General features: G+C 55.2%; 12 protein-coding genes across 12 annotated transcripts; 6 read left to right on the plus strand and 6 right to left on the minus strand.

The window, feature by feature from the left end:
* Positions 1-20: 20 nt before the first annotated feature.
* On the minus strand, positions 21-1,028 carry MRET_3348 (aldo-keto reductase; the record flags this gene model as incomplete). Its single annotated transcript, XM_027629975.1, has 1 exon — positions 21-1,028. The coding sequence occupies one exon, from the start codon at positions 1,026-1,028 to the stop codon at positions 21-23; it is 1,008 nt and encodes a 335-aa protein (XP_027485766.1).
* A 77-nt stretch (positions 1,029-1,105) lies between these two features.
* MRET_3349 (chitin synthase) lies at positions 1,106-3,643 on the minus strand (the record flags this gene model as incomplete). Its single annotated transcript, XM_027629976.1, has 1 exon — positions 1,106-3,643. One exon carries the CDS (start codon positions 3,641-3,643, stop codon positions 1,106-1,108), a length of 2,538 nt encoding a protein of 845 aa, XP_027485665.1.
* Positions 3,644-3,735: 92 nt separating this feature from the next.
* MRET_3350 (DASH complex subunit ASK1) lies at positions 3,736-4,923 on the plus strand (the record flags this gene model as incomplete). The annotated part of the gene is made up of 1 exon (XM_027629977.1): positions 3,736-4,923. One exon carries the CDS (start codon positions 3,736-3,738, stop codon positions 4,921-4,923), a length of 1,188 nt encoding a protein of 395 aa, XP_027485273.1.
* On the minus strand, positions 4,920-5,592 carry MRET_3351 (OTU domain protein 6; the record flags this gene model as incomplete). The annotated part of the gene is made up of 2 exons (XM_027629978.1): positions 4,920-4,952; positions 4,984-5,592. The coding sequence occupies 2 exons, from the start codon at positions 5,590-5,592 to the stop codon at positions 4,920-4,922; spliced, it is 642 nt and encodes a 213-aa protein (XP_027485274.1).
* Positions 5,593-5,620: 28 nt separating this feature from the next.
* On the minus strand, positions 5,621-7,024 carry MRET_3352 (chromatin modification-related protein; the record flags this gene model as incomplete). The annotated part of the gene is made up of 1 exon (XM_027629979.1): positions 5,621-7,024. The coding sequence occupies one exon, from the start codon at positions 7,022-7,024 to the stop codon at positions 5,621-5,623; it is 1,404 nt and encodes a 467-aa protein (XP_027485275.1).
* A 115-nt stretch (positions 7,025-7,139) lies between these two features.
* MRET_3353 (uncharacterized protein) lies at positions 7,140-7,811 on the plus strand (the record flags this gene model as incomplete). Its single annotated transcript, XM_027629980.1, has 1 exon — positions 7,140-7,811. The coding sequence occupies one exon, from the start codon at positions 7,140-7,142 to the stop codon at positions 7,809-7,811; it is 672 nt and encodes a 223-aa protein (XP_027485276.1).
* MRET_3354 (dynactin 6) lies at positions 7,801-8,307 on the minus strand (the record flags this gene model as incomplete). Its single annotated transcript, XM_027629981.1, has 1 exon — positions 7,801-8,307. The coding sequence occupies one exon, from the start codon at positions 8,305-8,307 to the stop codon at positions 7,801-7,803; it is 507 nt and encodes a 168-aa protein (XP_027485277.1).
* Positions 8,308-8,400: 93 nt separating this feature from the next.
* On the plus strand, positions 8,401-8,856 carry MRET_3355 (uncharacterized protein; the record flags this gene model as incomplete). Its single annotated transcript, XM_027629982.1, has 1 exon — positions 8,401-8,856. The coding sequence occupies one exon, from the start codon at positions 8,401-8,403 to the stop codon at positions 8,854-8,856; it is 456 nt and encodes a 151-aa protein (XP_027485278.1).
* MRET_3356 (phospholipase C) lies at positions 8,846-10,777 on the minus strand (the record flags this gene model as incomplete). The annotated part of the gene is made up of 1 exon (XM_027629983.1): positions 8,846-10,777. One exon carries the CDS (start codon positions 10,775-10,777, stop codon positions 8,846-8,848), a length of 1,932 nt encoding a protein of 643 aa, XP_027485279.1.
* A 452-nt stretch (positions 10,778-11,229) lies between these two features.
* On the plus strand, positions 11,230-13,248 carry MRET_3357 (multidrug transporter; the record flags this gene model as incomplete). Its single annotated transcript, XM_027629984.1, has 1 exon — positions 11,230-13,248. One exon carries the CDS (start codon positions 11,230-11,232, stop codon positions 13,246-13,248), a length of 2,019 nt encoding a protein of 672 aa, XP_027485280.1.
* Positions 13,249-14,793: 1,545 nt separating this feature from the next.
* Positions 14,794-15,471, plus strand: MRET_3358 (uncharacterized protein; the record flags this gene model as incomplete). Its single annotated transcript, XM_027629985.1, has 1 exon — positions 14,794-15,471. The coding sequence occupies one exon, from the start codon at positions 14,794-14,796 to the stop codon at positions 15,469-15,471; it is 678 nt and encodes a 225-aa protein (XP_027485281.1).
* A 668-nt stretch (positions 15,472-16,139) lies between these two features.
* Positions 16,140-16,748, plus strand: MRET_3359 (uncharacterized protein; the record flags this gene model as incomplete). Its single annotated transcript, XM_027629986.1, has 1 exon — positions 16,140-16,748. The coding sequence occupies one exon, from the start codon at positions 16,140-16,142 to the stop codon at positions 16,746-16,748; it is 609 nt and encodes a 202-aa protein (XP_027485282.1).
* Positions 16,749-17,263: the final 515 nt, after the last annotated feature.

Below are 17,263 nucleotides of genomic sequence, written 5' to 3' on the forward strand. Positions count from 1 at the left end.
TACCTCCACATCCTATGCTTCTATTCACCATACACGTCACGACGTATGGAAGCCAGCTCCTCATCGTCCCAGGGCTCGCATTGCACAGCTTCGACCGCCTCCTTCATGTGAGCTGGATCTTTTGTACCACTGAGGACGCAGGTAGATAGACCAAGTAGACCCATCCCCTGAGACACAAAGGCATATACGACTTGAGCAGGAGTCAGGCCCTTGCGGGAGCTGAGACGCGCCACGCATTCAGACTGGAGCAGGCGCTGGTTGCCGGTCAGGGTCCAGAACGGCTGGTACGTGACACCCCGTGGGGCATCGACGATCGAATCGAGGGATAATGGGTACATGTTGGGTGAGAGTACAGGCGAGAGCTGCGCTAATAGTGATACGTCGTGGCCCGTTGAGGCATGCCACCGGTTCTGCAGCACATATGGCTTGATGCGTGCTTTTTCAAACAACACGCTGAAAATATGGGGATCATACACGTTGCTAAAGCCAATGTACCGCACAAGCCCTGCATCGACTAGGGCCTCCATGACTCTCCACGCCTCCAGTGTCGCTGGCAATGTCGACAGGGGCGAGTGGAAGAGGTAGCTGTCGATGTACACATCCTGTAATGGCGCTTCTTGGTGCTGGGATCCGTTTTTGGCGCTCACGGCGTACTGCACGAGTAGTTGGCGTATGTCTGGAAGGGTGGCGGCTGGATGTAAATGCTGCAGACTGTGCTTGAAACTCGAGCACACCTGATCTGCTACGTTGGCCTCCGGGTCGTACGGGATCGGGCCTTGGATATCTTGGCCATTAATAGGAGTAAATTTGGTCTGGAGCCATATGTCCTTGCGGCTCAGACCGAGGGCCTTGCATGCGCTCTGCACGCCCAGCCCCACGAGGTCCTCCCGATAGTGTTTCCGCTGAGCGGCTGTATCAATGCCACGAAACCCTTGAAGGAAAGCCAAGTGCACTAGCTCGGCCGTCCTCTCCGCCTTCCATGCTGTGCCATACAGGATGGCAGGCGGCCGTGCAGGGATCGTAGACATGACGGCGCTGAGCCAGGAGCCAGGGGCACTCGGCTGGGTCGTGCGTGATATGCTTATGTAATATGAGGAGCGCCTCCCTATAAATGGCGTGACCTCACAGCCAGATGATGGATCCAGAACAGGACGCAGCCGACGAATCGGAAAAAGGCTAGGCCAAAGGTCGACCACAAGATCACTTTGAAGTAGATTTCCTGATTGTCTCGGCCCTCGCTGAACTCGTCATCGAGCTTTTCATTGGGTCGGTAGGTGTACAGATTCATAATCACGGCCACCAGGATGGCATTGGACAGGAGCCAAAAGGCCACGAGACGCGTGCGGAATGTCTTATAGCTGTCGTCTGTCGTCTTTTCGCTGCGTTCGCGCTCGTGATGAAAAGGCGCGACGGCGCGGTCCACCACTTTTTTGAAGTGCATGTCAATGTCGCCTTGGTCCATGGCCACCTCCTCGACCATATCAGGCTGGTCCTGTGCCTTGGTCTGGACGCTCGGTAAGGCCTCGATCTTGTCAGAGCCTTTGGTGCCCCAGCTCACGTCGTGCAGGTTGCAGAAAGCGTATACATTGATCACATTGACGAACGAGGGCGCCATGAAAAAGTACTGCGGTGCACTGGTGAACATGTGCCACGGGTCCATGTAGAGCAACGACGCTAAGAGATACAGCCCGTACATGGCAGCAAGAGACGCGATCAGCACGGCTGTCGTGTTGCTCAGCACGATATCGATCGTGCTCTTCTTCTCTTCGGCCAAATGCGACAGGGACCGAATCGTCATCCAGAGCGAGATGGCAAGGGTATACATGCCAAGCGTGCCGAACACGCCAAACGACAGCTTATACGCCACGGACTCGCTCTTGGGCCGATTGCCCAGCGCCAAGACGAATTGGAGCGCCAAAAAGAAGGCATACACCCACATGAGAACCAGGTTGACGTAATGAAAGGCGATCAACCAAGCGTCGGAAAAGCCGTGGAGGAGCACACTGGGGAGGTACTGAATGATGATAGCAAACGTGAGCCACAAGTTTCCGAGAGAAAACCACGTATATACAAGTTGGAACACATTGTAGCAAGCCTGAAGATGGAAAAAGAGAAGGCGGAAGATCGAGTGACCGCTGCCGTAAAAGCGGTAGAAATGGACAAGGGCATACAGCGAGGCAGCAAACGAGCCATTCAACCAGCGGCGGCGCTGCGAAATAAGCTCAGCGGGCTGCTCCGGCACATCCGTCTCAGCTTTGCTGGGCTTGATGTACGTCAATGTCCAGCGTTCCCCACGCTTGGCAACGAGCTCGAAGCACAGAATGCGGTCCTCGGCCAAAAACATATTTTTCTGGAAAATGTTCATCTCGCCCGCGCCGCGCCGTTGCGCGAGGGTATGATCGCCGTGAAAGTACTGGTCCAACGGCCGGCCGAGCACCGCTTGGAATCGGTACGCACTAAAGGCACCAGGCAGCACGCTCACGTAGCCAAACAGCGACTCGAGCGGTTTGTCGAGGATATTACTGATTTTGTACTCAAAGTTCTGAGCCGCCACCAAGGGGTTGAGCAGCTTGATGCCGTGTTTGATCATAGCATGAATTTCGCCGCATGCACCACCCAAGTTGGGTCGGTGATAGAATGCCTGCCATAGATGGTATAGGGCGAGGTGGCCGGGCTTCGTACCGACGTCGACCAAGACGACCATGTCGGGCTGGAGCATGCGGCCGAGCGCATGGAATACCCAGCGGTGGCTGTTGATCTTTTTCGCGTTGCGCTGCTTGAAGCAAAAGATCATCTGGACAGGCACGAGGTTGTCGTGCGACGTGGGCGAAGGCTGGACGAGTTGCGGCGTCGAGTCGACAGACACTTGCGTCGTGTATTCGAACAAGTGCGCGACCGTTTCCTTGTCATTTACCTGACGCTTCATGACGCCGTCCTGGTACACACCCATGGTGGCGAGCACGTCGAGTGCTTCCTTGTCGCATGGGTCAATCCCGTCAAAGACAAGCGAGACGACCACGCGTTGCCAGCCAGGGTGACCGTCGTCCATGTGTGGGTACCTTTTGGACCACTTGCGGCACATGTCGCGTATGTTGAGCATGACACTGTGCATCGTTCGCGTGAGCAAATTGCGGTCCTCGTTGTAGTATGTCAGGGCAATCAAGATGTCAGTCGGCCGCTCGTACTCGTGCCTCGTCCTGATACCCCAGCCATTTTCGAGCACAAAGTCGTCTGGATCGCACGTCACAGCCGAGTACCGCATGTGCGTGAACTCTTTGGGCGCGCCCTGCTCGCGATACGCCGGCAGCACGGCATTGGCCACGGGTGTCGGCACGGGGTAGTCGACAATCCAGTTGCCGGCCGTAAGCTGTACCTGACGAGTGCGTCCATGCTGCGGTGGCTGCTGGCGAGCCTCCCACCGATCTTCGTCGACAGGTGGCATATCGAGATGCAGCTCCGCGTCGTCCTGCTCCAAGCTGCCCTTGTCGAACGAGCTTGCTCGCAGGGACTGCACGGAAGGATCTTCATAATCTGGCTCATCATATGCATCCCAGATATACTCAGCACCGTCGTTATGGATAGGCTCATAGCGGCGCACCGGCTGCAAGAGATGCTGCTCTAGGAGCTCATGTGGTGCTGACATGGCAACCTGTGCCTGAGGCCTTGGTGCCTGGTTCGTCGGCCGACAGGCACTGCCCCTTCCTCTCGAGGGACGCGCGTCGCGTCGTTTCTCTGATGGCCCATACGCCAGCCGATGCGATGGCGGCGGGCGAGCAGCTCATGCAGCTGGACCAGGCCATCACATTGACACTGCAGGAAATTGACGAGAACTTTTCGCAAGCACACCAGATTGTGACGTCGCGTATTTTGCCTTCGATCCGGGAGTACGAATCATCGTGCTCTCAAACGTGGCAGAGCGCGCGCTTTTGGAAGCAGTTCTTTGAGGCATCTGCGCAGGTGTCGCTATCGCAGCAACCTCTGGAAGAGTTCGAAGATACCTTTGGTGAGCAGAGCGAGCAGCCAAGTGCTCGCGATGACAGCACGCATGCGACGCATGACAGCGATCCCATGGCGTCGCCGCCACGGCTCAGTACGAGTGTGTATGCCCAGGCGCACCTCGAAACGCCGTTTGAGCGATTGAAGCGCGATGTTGAGGCCAGTCGGATGGAAGACATGTCGCGCGAGGCGAGTCGCAAGATGGCGGATATGTCGATCGCTACGGATCCGTCGCTCGTCGTGTCTGATATTCCCAAATCGTCGAGTCCTGCCAAGGGCCGACGTCGATCCTCGGCGCGTCCGCGTGTGAGTGTGGCATCTGGCGCGCCCAATCCATTTGAGAAGACGTGGAATGGCATTGCCGATTTGCGCACGACGCCGCTACGTCCGGCGCCGCGAGACGATAGTGACGACATGTCGTTGGCCATGCCGGAAGGCATGTCGCCCCCTGTCACGATGCAGTTCAGTATGCCACAGAGCAAGTACCTCAAGACACCCGCTAAGGAAGCGGCGCGGCGCGTCGTGAACGATTTGCTGAAATCCGTGGGCGGCGATGACGGTGATATGAGTTTGGGCGACGTGTCGCCGTCTGCGCGGCGCAAGAGTGTCGTGGGTACGCCTCTCGTCAAGGACACGACGCGTCGTCGCGACTCGCTACCGACGCCGCCAACCATTACGAAAGTGTATAATCGCACCTCGGCCGCCTCTGATGACGAGGACGACAGTGATGAGAGTGAGGACGATGCTTCTCATGCGATTCTTCCCTCGCAGACACCGGCCACGACAAGTCGTTCCATCGAGGATGATACGCTATTTGGACTAGGGCCTCGCCGCATGCCGGACAGTGTCGATCAGTCGGCGTCACGAGCGCTGTCCAGTGCCGTGCGGCGATCGAGTGATGAGCGGCGATTGTTGGGGGAAGATTAGTGCGTCTTGGGGCGCAATGAGTTGTAATGCTGTACGTTAGTGTGGGCGTGGGGTACATACCTCGCCCAATCCATACATCTTGACATGGTAAGCGATCCACAGGGGCGACCTGTCCGCAAATTCCTCGTCGCCGATTTTGATGATCGGTGTGCCCGGCTGGACGACGTAGATAGGCGTGTACAGCACCTTGGAGAGCGCCAAGATCTCGGGTTGACCACCCCAAGTCGACGTCTTTTCCATGGCGTCACAATAGTCGAGGAACTTGGTCAGGGGGTCCTTGGCCTCGGCGACGCCCGCGGCCGACTCGTCCAAATCTGAGATAAACGGCATAAAATCGTCCGCATGCTGCCGCATGTAGCTGGCCGCCGCACGACGCATGCTTTCGTAGGTATATGGCTCCTGTGTTGGGTATCGAGTATTGAGCTGATCGGCAATCGCATTGTAGAGACAGTGGCCATCCGGTGTGATCTCATGTACCTGCAACTGCAGCTTCTCACACAGCTCTTGGAGCTGCTTCTCCTCGACTTCGCTCTGGTTCACCTGCGGCGATTCGGCCATCTCGCGCTCTACATCGGCACGAATACCGTCCAGTCGTTCCTGTTCGCGAGCGTCCTTCGCCATCTGGCGCCGCTGCTGCCGGCTCAGTTTTTTCGGCGCTTCGCTGGACATGATGGTGGAGACAGGGAAATTTCACGTGCTACCTGCAACGGACGTGGACAATGGCTTGTCCATGCTCCTCGTATTCCTGTTTACTGATCCATAGCTGATGGAACGTGCCGAGACTGGCCAAGATGCTGCCGCCGAGCCATGTCGAGTGGCGGCGCTCGGTGTAGTTGCCTGGCGAGTGGATGCGGATCCGCTGGCTTGGTGCAGCGACACTGAGTTCGTAGCTCAGGCGGTCCAAAAAGCCGGGGAGGAGCGTGCCACCACCCACACACACAATGTTGCCAAACATGCTGGCGCGCGCATCGACGTCGACTTCCTTGGTCGCCTGGAGGACGAGGTCCGTGAGGCCCATGTACGGTGCGTCGCGCGTCGGCAGCACCTGCGACTTGTCCGCGTACAGACTCGGTGTAAGGATGGCCTCAGGCGCCTTGAAGCGCAGCGTGCCATACGCATCGTTCGAGCCGTCAGGGAACTCGTACATCTTGGTAGGACGAGCAGCTGCCTGCGCCTCGTCCCAAGGTGCCTCGAGCACCTGGCATACGGCCTCTTTCAGGTCGTTGAGTACGCCCATCGTGTGGTACATGCGGAACGAGGGGGCCGTGCCGTGCAAGCGGTCGTCCCGTAATGTGGCCTGGGCGGGCATGCCAGGCTCACATGGCTGCTTGCTCTTTACGAGGTACTGGGGCACGATGCTGTCGGCCAGCCAGCCACTCTGGTTCTTGTCGCCCATCTCGTTCGTGAGGCCCCACAGTAGGGCCCGTGATACGGCATCGCCGCCGTTGGGCTGGGTATGAATGCCCTTTCGCAAGACAAAGCCGTCGACCACGGGAATCGCAGACACCTGAGACGCACCTATATCCACCACCAGCGCCGTAGGTCGGCCAGACGCAAAGGCACTCAGCACGGAGCGGTTCGCCAGGTAAAAGGCCGGCACTTGCAGGCCCTCGAAGGCAAGTTCCACTGTGCGGGCGCGCGCTGACCGTGGGTTCGTCGCAGGCTCAGTGAATAAGAGTGGATTTTCGGTTGGCTCAGACGAGAGTAGATCGAGGGCGTGGTGAGAAAGGGCCTGCATGGCATCAAAGTCCTGGACAATGCCATGCTCGTCCAGGGGTGTATCGATTTCCAGACCGCGACGCCAGTACGACACACCCACGTCTCCCACAAAGCGCTTACGTCCGCGAGCTGCATCAAATGAGACGCCTCGTGGTGGCGCGGGTTGGGCCTCCGACATGGTGACATCGCCCTGCGACGACTCCTGCTTCATATCCGGCGCGGTGTATGTCGCGCGCTCCTCCTCGCTCATCGGCAGCCAGCCATAATGCGTCGGGAACATCGCACGCGGTGCATCTTCGCCGGCCCATCCACCACGGAAGACGGACGCACCAGGATCCAGCACAACGGCATTGATCTCGTCGCCACCGTACACACCTGGCATCGTGTCGTCACGCATTGCCTGGCACGCTCGCAGCACGGAAAGAGGTCTCATCACGTGACTCGACACTAGACGCGCGTTCGCGTCTGTCACGGCTCGTAGCGTCGCTGCGGTCGGGATGAATGTCCTGAGCCGCGAGAATGACGCGATGTCTAGGGCCATGTCGCCTGAGAAGCGCTTTTCTCCGGAAAAAGGCTCTCCCAGCAAGCACATGTCGCCTTTTAAGAAAGGCGGCAAAGCGACATCTTCGCGCACAGGCCGCAGTGCGTTGACGGACAAGACCAACCAGTCGCCAGCCAAGGCGTTCCAAACTCCGTTTCGGGGGCAAGCAACGAGTTTCGTGACGCCTGCTGATAACATTGGCCGCGCAGGCCAAATCAAGGCGCGTTTAGGTGAGATGTACGACGCGCAGCGAGACACGGTCCCAGACACATCAGAGCCGACAGATATGGAGCCTGTGGAAGAAGAATGGCCCGAGATAGAATACATGCCATCTCGGACGCCCACGATACCCTATGATATGCCGCCGATCCTCGACGGATGGCCGCGTGCTAAAGAGGTAGCGGCCTTGTTGGCCGGTGCGCCGCTCCTTCGACAAGAGCCCGGCTCAGCGATCGAGACGCGCGTCAAGGCATCTGACCTCGCATTAGAGGCGCCGCATACCGGTGGGCGACGAGCGGCAGGTGCGCCGCGGCCCACGCCTCCTGTGCGGTCGGACGCCCTGTCCCGCCAGGTGGAAAAGGCCTTGCACCAGCCCTTCCCCAGTAAGGGCTTTGTAGTTACCGAATGACACGAAGTTTATGCGACTTGGATATCTGATCACGTAGGTAGACGAGGTGCTTCGCGTGCAAGGCGAGCTGCTGTCCAATCCCGTCGCCACTCCACGTGCGATGTTCGGACGCCGCGCCATACACGACCGTGCGTTCCGGCAGCGCAGGCCCATCGGCCGTGCATCCTGCGCCTACCACGCAAAAGTTGGTAATGGACGTGGCTATGCGGGACGCGGGCTCAAACACATTACAGTTGCCAATATCAGGCGCAGATACATGGCATCCTATGCGAAAGACATTGCCGTCGCCCACTGTCATGCCCTGCGGCGGGCTGACTAGGTGGACGTGTTCCTCCACGATGCAATTCTCACCCACTACCATGGGGCCGCGCGACGCGTCTAACGTAGCATGCGGATGAACGACCGTGCCCGACTTGATCACAACATGACCACTCACTACCGTATCCGCCGCTATGACGACGCGCTGCTGGACCGTGACATTCGAGTCGGTGGCCATGAGCCGAGATCACAGCTCCACATCGGCCGATCCTAGACGCATGGGCCGCGCATCTGGCTTACTGCCAGCAGCGCATCTCGCTCATGCCTCGCCATGTCGTGCGAGGCGTGTAGCGCCATTCCTGCGTGTCCGCCGTGCCAGAAGCACCAGGTTTGCCGTCAACTTTACCCCAATCAGTGCCATGCCTGCCCCCAGAATGTGTGCATCGACACGCATTCTGCGACGCACGTGGCACCCATCCTCGGTGGGACGCTGAGCGTCGTGCTCGGCTTGGCCGGGCTCATCGCGTTCGGGTGGTGGATGCGGCGAGGGCAAACGAAGCAGCAGGCACTTGAGCGTGCCCAGGACATGGCTGATCGATGCATCGAGGCGCACCGGACCCGGTGTGATGAGGGCATGATCGATGCCTTTCCCCTATCGATGCTGACGGAGCCTGTCACTCACGCACCGATCCGTCCTCGCGATTTATGGCGCATTTCTGAACAAACTGAACCATCTTCCTATTCTTCCAAACGCGAAACTAGAACATCTAATCGACTTACAGAGTAACAGCGAACACCTTGAGCGAGCTCGGCTTCTTCTCGAGCGTGACATTGTCGCCCTTGAGCGTCAGGAACTTGCCCGACTTGAGCTCCTGAGCCGAGTGACCCTTGCCGTTGCCATTGTCAAAGATGGCGAACGAGGCACCGTGCGACTTGTTCTTCGTGAGCGACAGGTCCGACGTCAGGTACTTGTCACCCGCAGCCACCTTGAACTCATTGTCCTTAGGCTCCTGACCCTGCCAGTGCAGGACGAACAGCTGCTTCTCCGTAAAGTGACCCTTGTGCGGCTCCGTACCGAGCTTGCCCGACTGGATAGACAGGCGCTGCTTGCCAGACGCGAAGCTGAGGTAGCGGCCCTCGGTCAGGTTACCACGCACAGCCTTGAAGCCAGGCTCCTGGAAGAGCGTCTTCTCCTCCGTCTGGTTGCCGTACGGGATCTTGGGCTGCACATCGCCCTTGAACTTGAGTATGCAGTTCCAGGCACCGTTGTACTCGTCCGTGATCGGGTCCTTGGTAGGCTCAGCCACCTCAGGGATCTTGGGCACGCTCGTGTCCGTCGAGTTAAAGTCCAGCGCGTTCACAAGGTTGCTGAGCTGCTCACGGCGCCACTTGTTCATGACCGACACGTGGAAGGGCTTGCCGTTCGCCTTGGCCCACTCCTCCAGGAACAGGGTCTGACTCTCGTGCGACGTCGGCTCGGTGAACACACCACCCTTGCGCGTGAAGGGCGAGATGATGTAGAAAGGCAGGCGGAAACCAGGGCCGGTAGGAGCAAGCTTGCCATCGGCCGTGAAGGGATCCTTGATCCACTCACCGGGCGTGCCGCGCTTGGCGTGAGGAGACATGACGTGGTCAGCCCAGCCACCGGTCTCGTCGTAAGAAATCATCAGCACCGTCGAGTTCCACGCCTTGCCGTTCATCACAGCGTTGGCCACCTCGCGCTGCAGCCAGGCACCATCGTTCGGCGTGTAGGGAGCGTGCTCCGAAAGGTACTGAGGACCAACAATGTACGAAACCTCGGGCAGCGTGCCGTTCTTGGCGTCTTCGAGGAACGACTTGATGCCGCTGAACGAGAGACCACGTTTAGCGAGGTCCGTCTTGTTCTTGGCAGCCAGCTGGAACTGGCGCCACTCAACCAGCGTGTTGTCACCAAAGTTGTCAAAGTCCTGGTAGAGCTTCCAGTCAATCTTGGCATCACTCATGTACTCGGGCACCGTCTTCCAGTACAGAGGGCGGCACGAGTACTCGTCACCATTCTTACCCTCAATGCACTTAGGGTCGCGGTTGTTGTCGAGCACAGTGCCGCCCATGCTCACGTTACCACCGGCGGCACTACCGTCGGCATTGATGGTGGTCGAGAACCAGGTCACACGGTTGGGATCCGTCGAGGCAATCTGACCCTCGTAGTAAGCGTCAGCCACCACAAAGTTTTCAGCCAGAGCAAAGTGGACAGGAATGTCCTCCCTCTGGAAGTAGCCCAGCGAGTAGGGCGTGTTGTTCATCGCCCAGCGGTCGATTTCGCCCTCGTTCCAGGCAGCATGGTTGGCCTGCCACGAGTTGGAGCCACAGAGAATGCACTGCACGCGCTCCTTGTAGTCGCCGCCCTGGTAAGGCAGGTGGAACGGCATCAGCTCCGACACGTTCTTGGGCGGCTTGTAGTCCGTGTCAGGGCCGTCAGCGACCTTGATCATGCTCTCATTCACGGGCTGGTGGAACACACTCTTGCCCGTGTTCTTGGAGATGTGCACGTTCGGGTCCTTGAACCCACGCACACCGGCCATCGTGCCGAAGTAGTGGTCAAAGGCACGGTTCTCCTGCATGAACAACACAATGTGCTTGACGTTCTTCAGGCCATCGTTGGTCTGGTTAGCGGCAAAAGCTGGCACCACGGCAGCAGCTGCTAGAAGCAACGCGCTCACACCACGCATGGTTGATGCAGGAAGGAGGTGAAGGAAGTCTAGCCACACGATTCCATCGCTTGACGCCAACAGACAAAAATGGCATGCAGTGCGAGCCAGAAGGTAGTGCACGTGTGATCGCGGTGCCAATCACGAAGGAAGCCTTAGTAATCAGGGCCAATCAAGACTAGACTAAACGTCTATGATGTAATCCGACCCTCGCGTGCACATGGGCGAAAGAGCGCTTGCGGTTGCCCCTCATTCTATGCCCCCACGCCCTAATTTAAGATGAAAAGGCACAGACGGACTTTCGCAGGCGGACAAATTAGTCATACCGAGATAGATGAAGAAGCGTGGGCCAAGCAAACGGGCCAAAACTGCAGGAAATGAAAACAGACGAAGCCAGCTGCTGATTGGAAAATGTTTCGCCCGCCCAAACCTGACTTTTGTTGACTTGGCGGGTCTTTCTCAGGACGTGTCATATGGTCGAGCCGACCAACCACGCTGGCCCACAAGGGCCCAAACGTCAACCCGAGGTGTCTGAAAAAGACCTGAAACATCAAGCTGACATGCAGGGGTCGAAAAGTCAGCCTGAAGTCTCGGAGAAGGATCCGGATGATGGAGCTGACACACAGGGTTCAAAAGGTCAGCCCGAAGTCTCGGAGAAAGATTCGGCTGATGGAGCTTCGAAGGAAACGCCGGAGCGCCCGGTCACACCAAATGTCCTTTTCTACGAAGATAACGGTGGTCAGGTTCATATCGTCGCAGAAGGTGATGAGGCCGTAGCCGAGCATGACAAGTCTGATGAAAAAAGGCCCGATCCCCGTCCCAAACGTCCCGATGGAAAGGTGGAATTGACCCGAGATCTGGCGCCAGAGTGTACTGCATATGAATACCCAGGGTGGAAAAAATGGTACATTCTTTGCGTTGTGTTTCTGGTGCAAGTGAGTATGAACTTTAATACGTCGGTATATCCGAACGCTACGGGTATGATTCCAGATGACTCTCGATTCGAGGGAGTCGGTGATCAAGGCGCACGCGCAAGCCAGATGATCTTTTTGGTGGCGTATGCCTTTGGCTCCGAACTCTGGGCGCCTTGGAGTGAAGAAATTGGACGATGGCCGATTATGCAGCTATCGCTATTCCTCGTCAACATAACTCAGCTCTGGGGTGTGTATGCGAATAACTATAATACCCTTCTTGCTGCGCGTTTCTTCGGCGGTCTGTTTACGGCTGGCGGTAGTGTGACGTTGGGAATGGTAGCGGATTTGTACGACGCAGAGGATCACCAGTTTGCTATTGCCTTCATTGTTCTCTCATCTGTGATTGGTACATCGTGCGGTCCCATTGTCGGTGGATTTGTACAGAATGCTAACGGGGAATCATTCAACGGTGTAAGGTGGGTCTTCTGGCTCATGCTTATCTTTGGTGGCTTCACGCAGCTTGTGCATGGACTCACCGTGCCAGAAACGCTTTGCTCGACGATGCTGGACCGCGAGGCCAGGCGACGTCGTGCGGCGGCCAAGGCGCTAGTGAACGGGACGGACCCGAAAAAAGAGCTAGGATTATGGGACCGGCTATGGTACAAACCGCCGATGTGCAAGCCTCGTAAGCGGGATGTTGTCTTGTACGGTCCCCACGAGCTTACGAAAGATCGTTTCCATCCAAAGCAAATTGGCAAGCTTTGGATCCGCCCATTCCACATGATAGCGACTGAACCCATTGTACTGTTCCTCTCGCTTCTTAGTGGATTTTCGGATGCTCTCATTTTCACCTTTTCTATGTCTTTTGATTATGTATACAAGGATGGCTGGGACTTTAAGCCGTGGGCCGTTGGCTTGGCCTTTGTTCCCATCAATTTGGGATACTTTTTCGGCTTCTTCTCGTTCTTCCCTACCATTATTCAGCAGCGCAAGGTGCGTAGGATGGATCCAGAAGCACTTTTGCCAGAGGTGCGTCTGTGGTGGCTATTGTGGGTGGCGCCACTCGAGCCGATTGGTCTGTTCGGTTTTGCGTGGACGTCCATGGGAAGTGCCCACGGTGTGCACTGGATCGGAACCATGATTTTCTCGGTGATGATCGCCATTGCTAACTATGCTATTTATATGGCAACGATTGACTACATGGTGGAAGCGTATGGAGAATATTCGGCTTCAGCTACCGGTGGAAATGCACTGGCGCGTGATCTTCTTGCAGGTATCTCGGCCATGTATGCGGTGCCTATGTACAAGAATATTAGTCCATCATCGTACAGCTACGAGTGGGCCTCGACGTTCCTTGGATTTGTCTCTATATTGGTGATTGCACCCATTTATCTGTTTTATTGGAAGGGTCCTCAGATCCGTGAACGGTCGCCCTTCGCGCAGGAGATTCTCAAGCAGGTCAGAGAGTCTCGCCTTCGTCGAAAGTATCCTGAGGCACACCCGGATGATGTTCGTGAGGCAATCGAGAAGGCTGAAAATGATGAACACGCCGAACAACTTGTTCAAGAAATCGCATAGCGCATATCATAGTATTGTGAATATATTCCAAATGGTTTTCGAACCGACTTGAGTCACTGGAAGAGGTGGTAGGCTCGTAGTCTGGGGCGTGGTCTGGGGCGTGGGTTGAGCCGAGACGAGCACGGCAGCGGACGCGGCGGCAAGAACGAGTAGGAAGCGCATGCAGACCACGCACACAAAATGAACTTGTATATATAATTGTGGGTGGTAGCGTTCTTTGTTCTCCACGACAAAGAAATGTACACAAAGAAAGTTCTGTACGGGCGAAATTTGCATGCGAATTGTCCACGAACCCTAGGGTTTGCAGTAAGGTGTGAACTACTTCCGTGATATTAGAGCTGATTTGGCTATGTACTTGAGAAATGAAACAGGTGGAAGATTGTCGCAGCCATTAACTCCTGGACGAGGAAAGGTTCGCGATTTCTGGAAAGAGACAAGCTTAATCATTCTGATGTATAAGTGAAAAGCAAATGAATCTGACTATCGCTGGATGCTTTGGATATATCGAGGGCGACTCGCTGATGTGGTGTTGTCATGGAGGACTCACGTCGCAGCTCTTATGAGCAGATAGATGTATGCATTCCTTGGACGAAGGGAATGGGTATTCTGTACGCGCACGATGCATGATAGACCATACATGCTTAATACCCTGTATCCAGCTTTAACTGGGACTCTACGTGTCATGGAACCGATAAAGTTCAAAATGCCGTGGACATATGACAAGGGGTGTTTATATGCGGTATTCTTGCAATATATGATAGAACACCCAAGCTTTAGATGCTGGTGCTTTCGGGGTAATATGGCTGTACATGCATTAAATGAGCTCGTTAGAATGTTTCGTGAGATCTCATTGTGTGGGTTCGTACAAAATCGGCCAAAATCCTTCACCGGAGTTCCCACGGCAGAGCCGCGTTCAGTCAACCGAGCCGTGCAACATCACTAACGAAAAATAGGTAATGTATTATGAACGTTTGAAACGAACAGAATGACATGAAGCGAAGACGCAACATTTGACGACGAGAAGTCAAAATGTAATCTCAGGTATGGAAGCAGACGAGACCGACACCCAGGATGCCACGCGAGAGAAGACAGTTCTCATCCATAGGAGACGCATGCACTTGGCTATAAGAATACTGGGCACAGACTCTTATAAAACAAGGGATTTGACTCACGCATGAAACGAACATCACTCGATCACTGCATCAAGTGAATTGTTTTGTCGCACATGAACCAAGCGTAGAGTGAAGACTAATAAAAATGCAAACATAACACAGATACGAGCTCATTCTCTACAAACTTTCCACAAAGTAGAAGCATATGATAGATGCATTTATACATCCGTGCTTGCGGAGATGGCACACGGAGCACACTTGGCGCAAAAGCCGATGGCACGTGCGAGAGGGAAGCGGAGACCGTATGAACAAGTACACGGAGTTCCGGATCGACGTAGGAGTTGCGACCGGGGGGCTTAGTTCGAGGTGGAGAGCAAACCTGCTTAAAAGGGCAGGTCAAGAGCCCCCAGCATGCCGTAGCACTACACGAGATATGAAGACATCGACGATTGCGATTCTACTTGCAGCCGCGGCGCTAAACACAGCGAATGCGCTAAAGTGCCACAAGAATGCAACGGGTGTGTTGGCAACATGGGAGGACACGGAAATTCTTGACAGCCATGTTGGGTTTGGCTGGACGCAATATTACCACATGAAGGATGGAAAGCTTGCAAAGAGCAATTTGCCTGGAGAAGAGTACGACTTTTACGAATGTGAGGCGCCAGAAAAATTCGGGAAAGGAGGAGGAGTAGTAAAGACAAAGGACGGAAAGAAGTGTTTGACCAACTCGTTTATTCGAGAGCGGGACATGTCGCCTGATGGATCGCTTGAAAATAGGGACAAGCAAGTACCGGAGAATGTGGAGAAGAAGGTGACACTGGAAGATTGTGCTGAGGGAGGCATGGAGCTTCGAAAACAATGGTTTGAGCTTGGGCTTGGCGATCAGGAACGGAAGGGTTGTTCGGTGCCGCTTTCTAAGGTGGGCTATGAACATGATGAAATTATGGACTTGTCATATGGACCGGATGGAGTGGCGTTTGACACGGAAGGCGGTCTAGGTTACGATAAGAGTGACAAGGTGAGCTACTTCCATCGTTCTCGGAGCTACCTCATGACGGGGAACCTGGACGCTACTTGTGTATACAAGAACCCAGTAGAACCTGGAAAATAGGTACATTGCTGTTATATGTTGTTAAAAGATGTAATGAGGGATGGAATGCATCTATTGTAAGAGGACTATCATGCTTTGAGTGCCCAAGCGGCAATGTGGCTACTCACAGTGAAGACTGCTCTGAAGTACTATGGGCTGTCTTGCGCGTGTGTGTGTGTAAACAGTGTTATCAATCCGTTGACGACGATCGAACGGTCCCTTGTCGGTGCGCTATTTACTACGTCCGAGGCATAGAGGCAGCTGAGTGGACGAGCGCCACCACAATCAGTGTTTTCAGAGTAGCACAATAAAAATGGGCCATTTTCTGCATAGAAGTGAATACTTTCCTGTGGCGAATTCATATTCCTAAAAGGGGCCATATATACAAGGACTGTCCGCCCATGGAACACAACAAGGGTGACTTTGTTGCGCCAAATATCTAAAGTGAACCCTCGCGACAACGCAGGCAAGCGCTGGCGCGGGGATTTTTTTTTTGACACCGGAGTTGCATGAACCGGTAGGACGGCACGCCTGAATAAGTGGAGGAGGACGAACGACAGCGGAAGTCCGTAGTATTACCGCCACGTTCGAACGCATAAAAAGAGGCATGACAATCAGCGACCCTACATCACAAGTACCGGGGAACGCGACGACTTGAGCGAACAACTACCAGAACCAAGTACCAAGACATGAAGATTGCAGCAGCCACGATTCTTTCTGCGCTGGCGTTTAGCAGCCTGGTGAGTGCGGTACCTGCAAAGAGGGACGGCCTGAAGTGCCAAGCCAAGTACGCGCCAGGACCGCTGGCAGCGCGGGCGCACTTTGGCTCCGCCACCGAGAGGCAATACTTTGCATTTAGAGGAGTAGAAGGACGCGAGGGCGAAGTGCTGGCAACGTCGGACAAGCCAGGACAGGTGGTGCAGTTCTATGAATGTGAGAAGCCAGCGGAGAACTACTACCCGGGCAAGGATGACGACGACAAATCGTTTGGACAACTGAGGCTGAAGGAAGACCCGAGCCTGTGTGTGACGGTTGGGGCAGACGAGGCACTGCGGCTGGAGAAGTGCGAGGAGGGAGCGACCAAGAAAATGGAGGGACAATGGATGGCAGCGACGAACGTAGGCGAAGGATGTGCGTCGATTGTATGGCATGCACCACTGCAGGGCCAAAAGCTGCAAGGACAAGTTCTGTTTGATCATGATGTGATTCAGCTGGATGAAGTGAGGCGGAGCAACATCAAAGGTGCTGTGGCATTTAAGATGGACAACGGAGCGTTTGGAGGAAGATGTGTAGGATAGACAAGATATACACTGTATAAAGAAAATAATGAGATGAAAAGATGAAAAGGCACATATATATACATATATAACTATATATGTATGCATTACATATATACGTATGTGCATGTATGTGTACTTGGATAGAGGAGAAAAGGGGAAGGCAGGCTGGGACAGGTAGGGCGGCCTAGACCGGAGGGTCATTGACAGGAAGTATGATACAGGAACGTGACACGACAGGGAATAGACAAACGACTGAGGTCAAGGGAAAGGCAGGTGGTCGGAAGCCAAGAGGGTAGGAGGACAGAGTGGAGGAGGAAACAGGCGCCTTGATGATTTCATTGAAATGGGACGAGAGTGTGGGGAAGTGGAGAGGCCAGGACGAAAGGGGGAAAGAGGACATTGGGCATTGGGCACCAGGATGCCAGGATGCAGTGTCTCACACAAGTAGTGTTTCCTATCTAGATAGCGGAGAGATGCATAAAAGCTGAACCATTTCACGAAAACACAAGAACTATACAAATGCTAGGGACAGA

This window comes from Malassezia restricta, chromosome V, assembly GCF_003290485.1.
Source record: "Malassezia restricta chromosome V, complete sequence".
In the NCBI taxonomy this organism is placed as follows: domain Eukaryota; kingdom Fungi; phylum Basidiomycota; class Malasseziomycetes; order Malasseziales; family Malasseziaceae; genus Malassezia; species Malassezia restricta.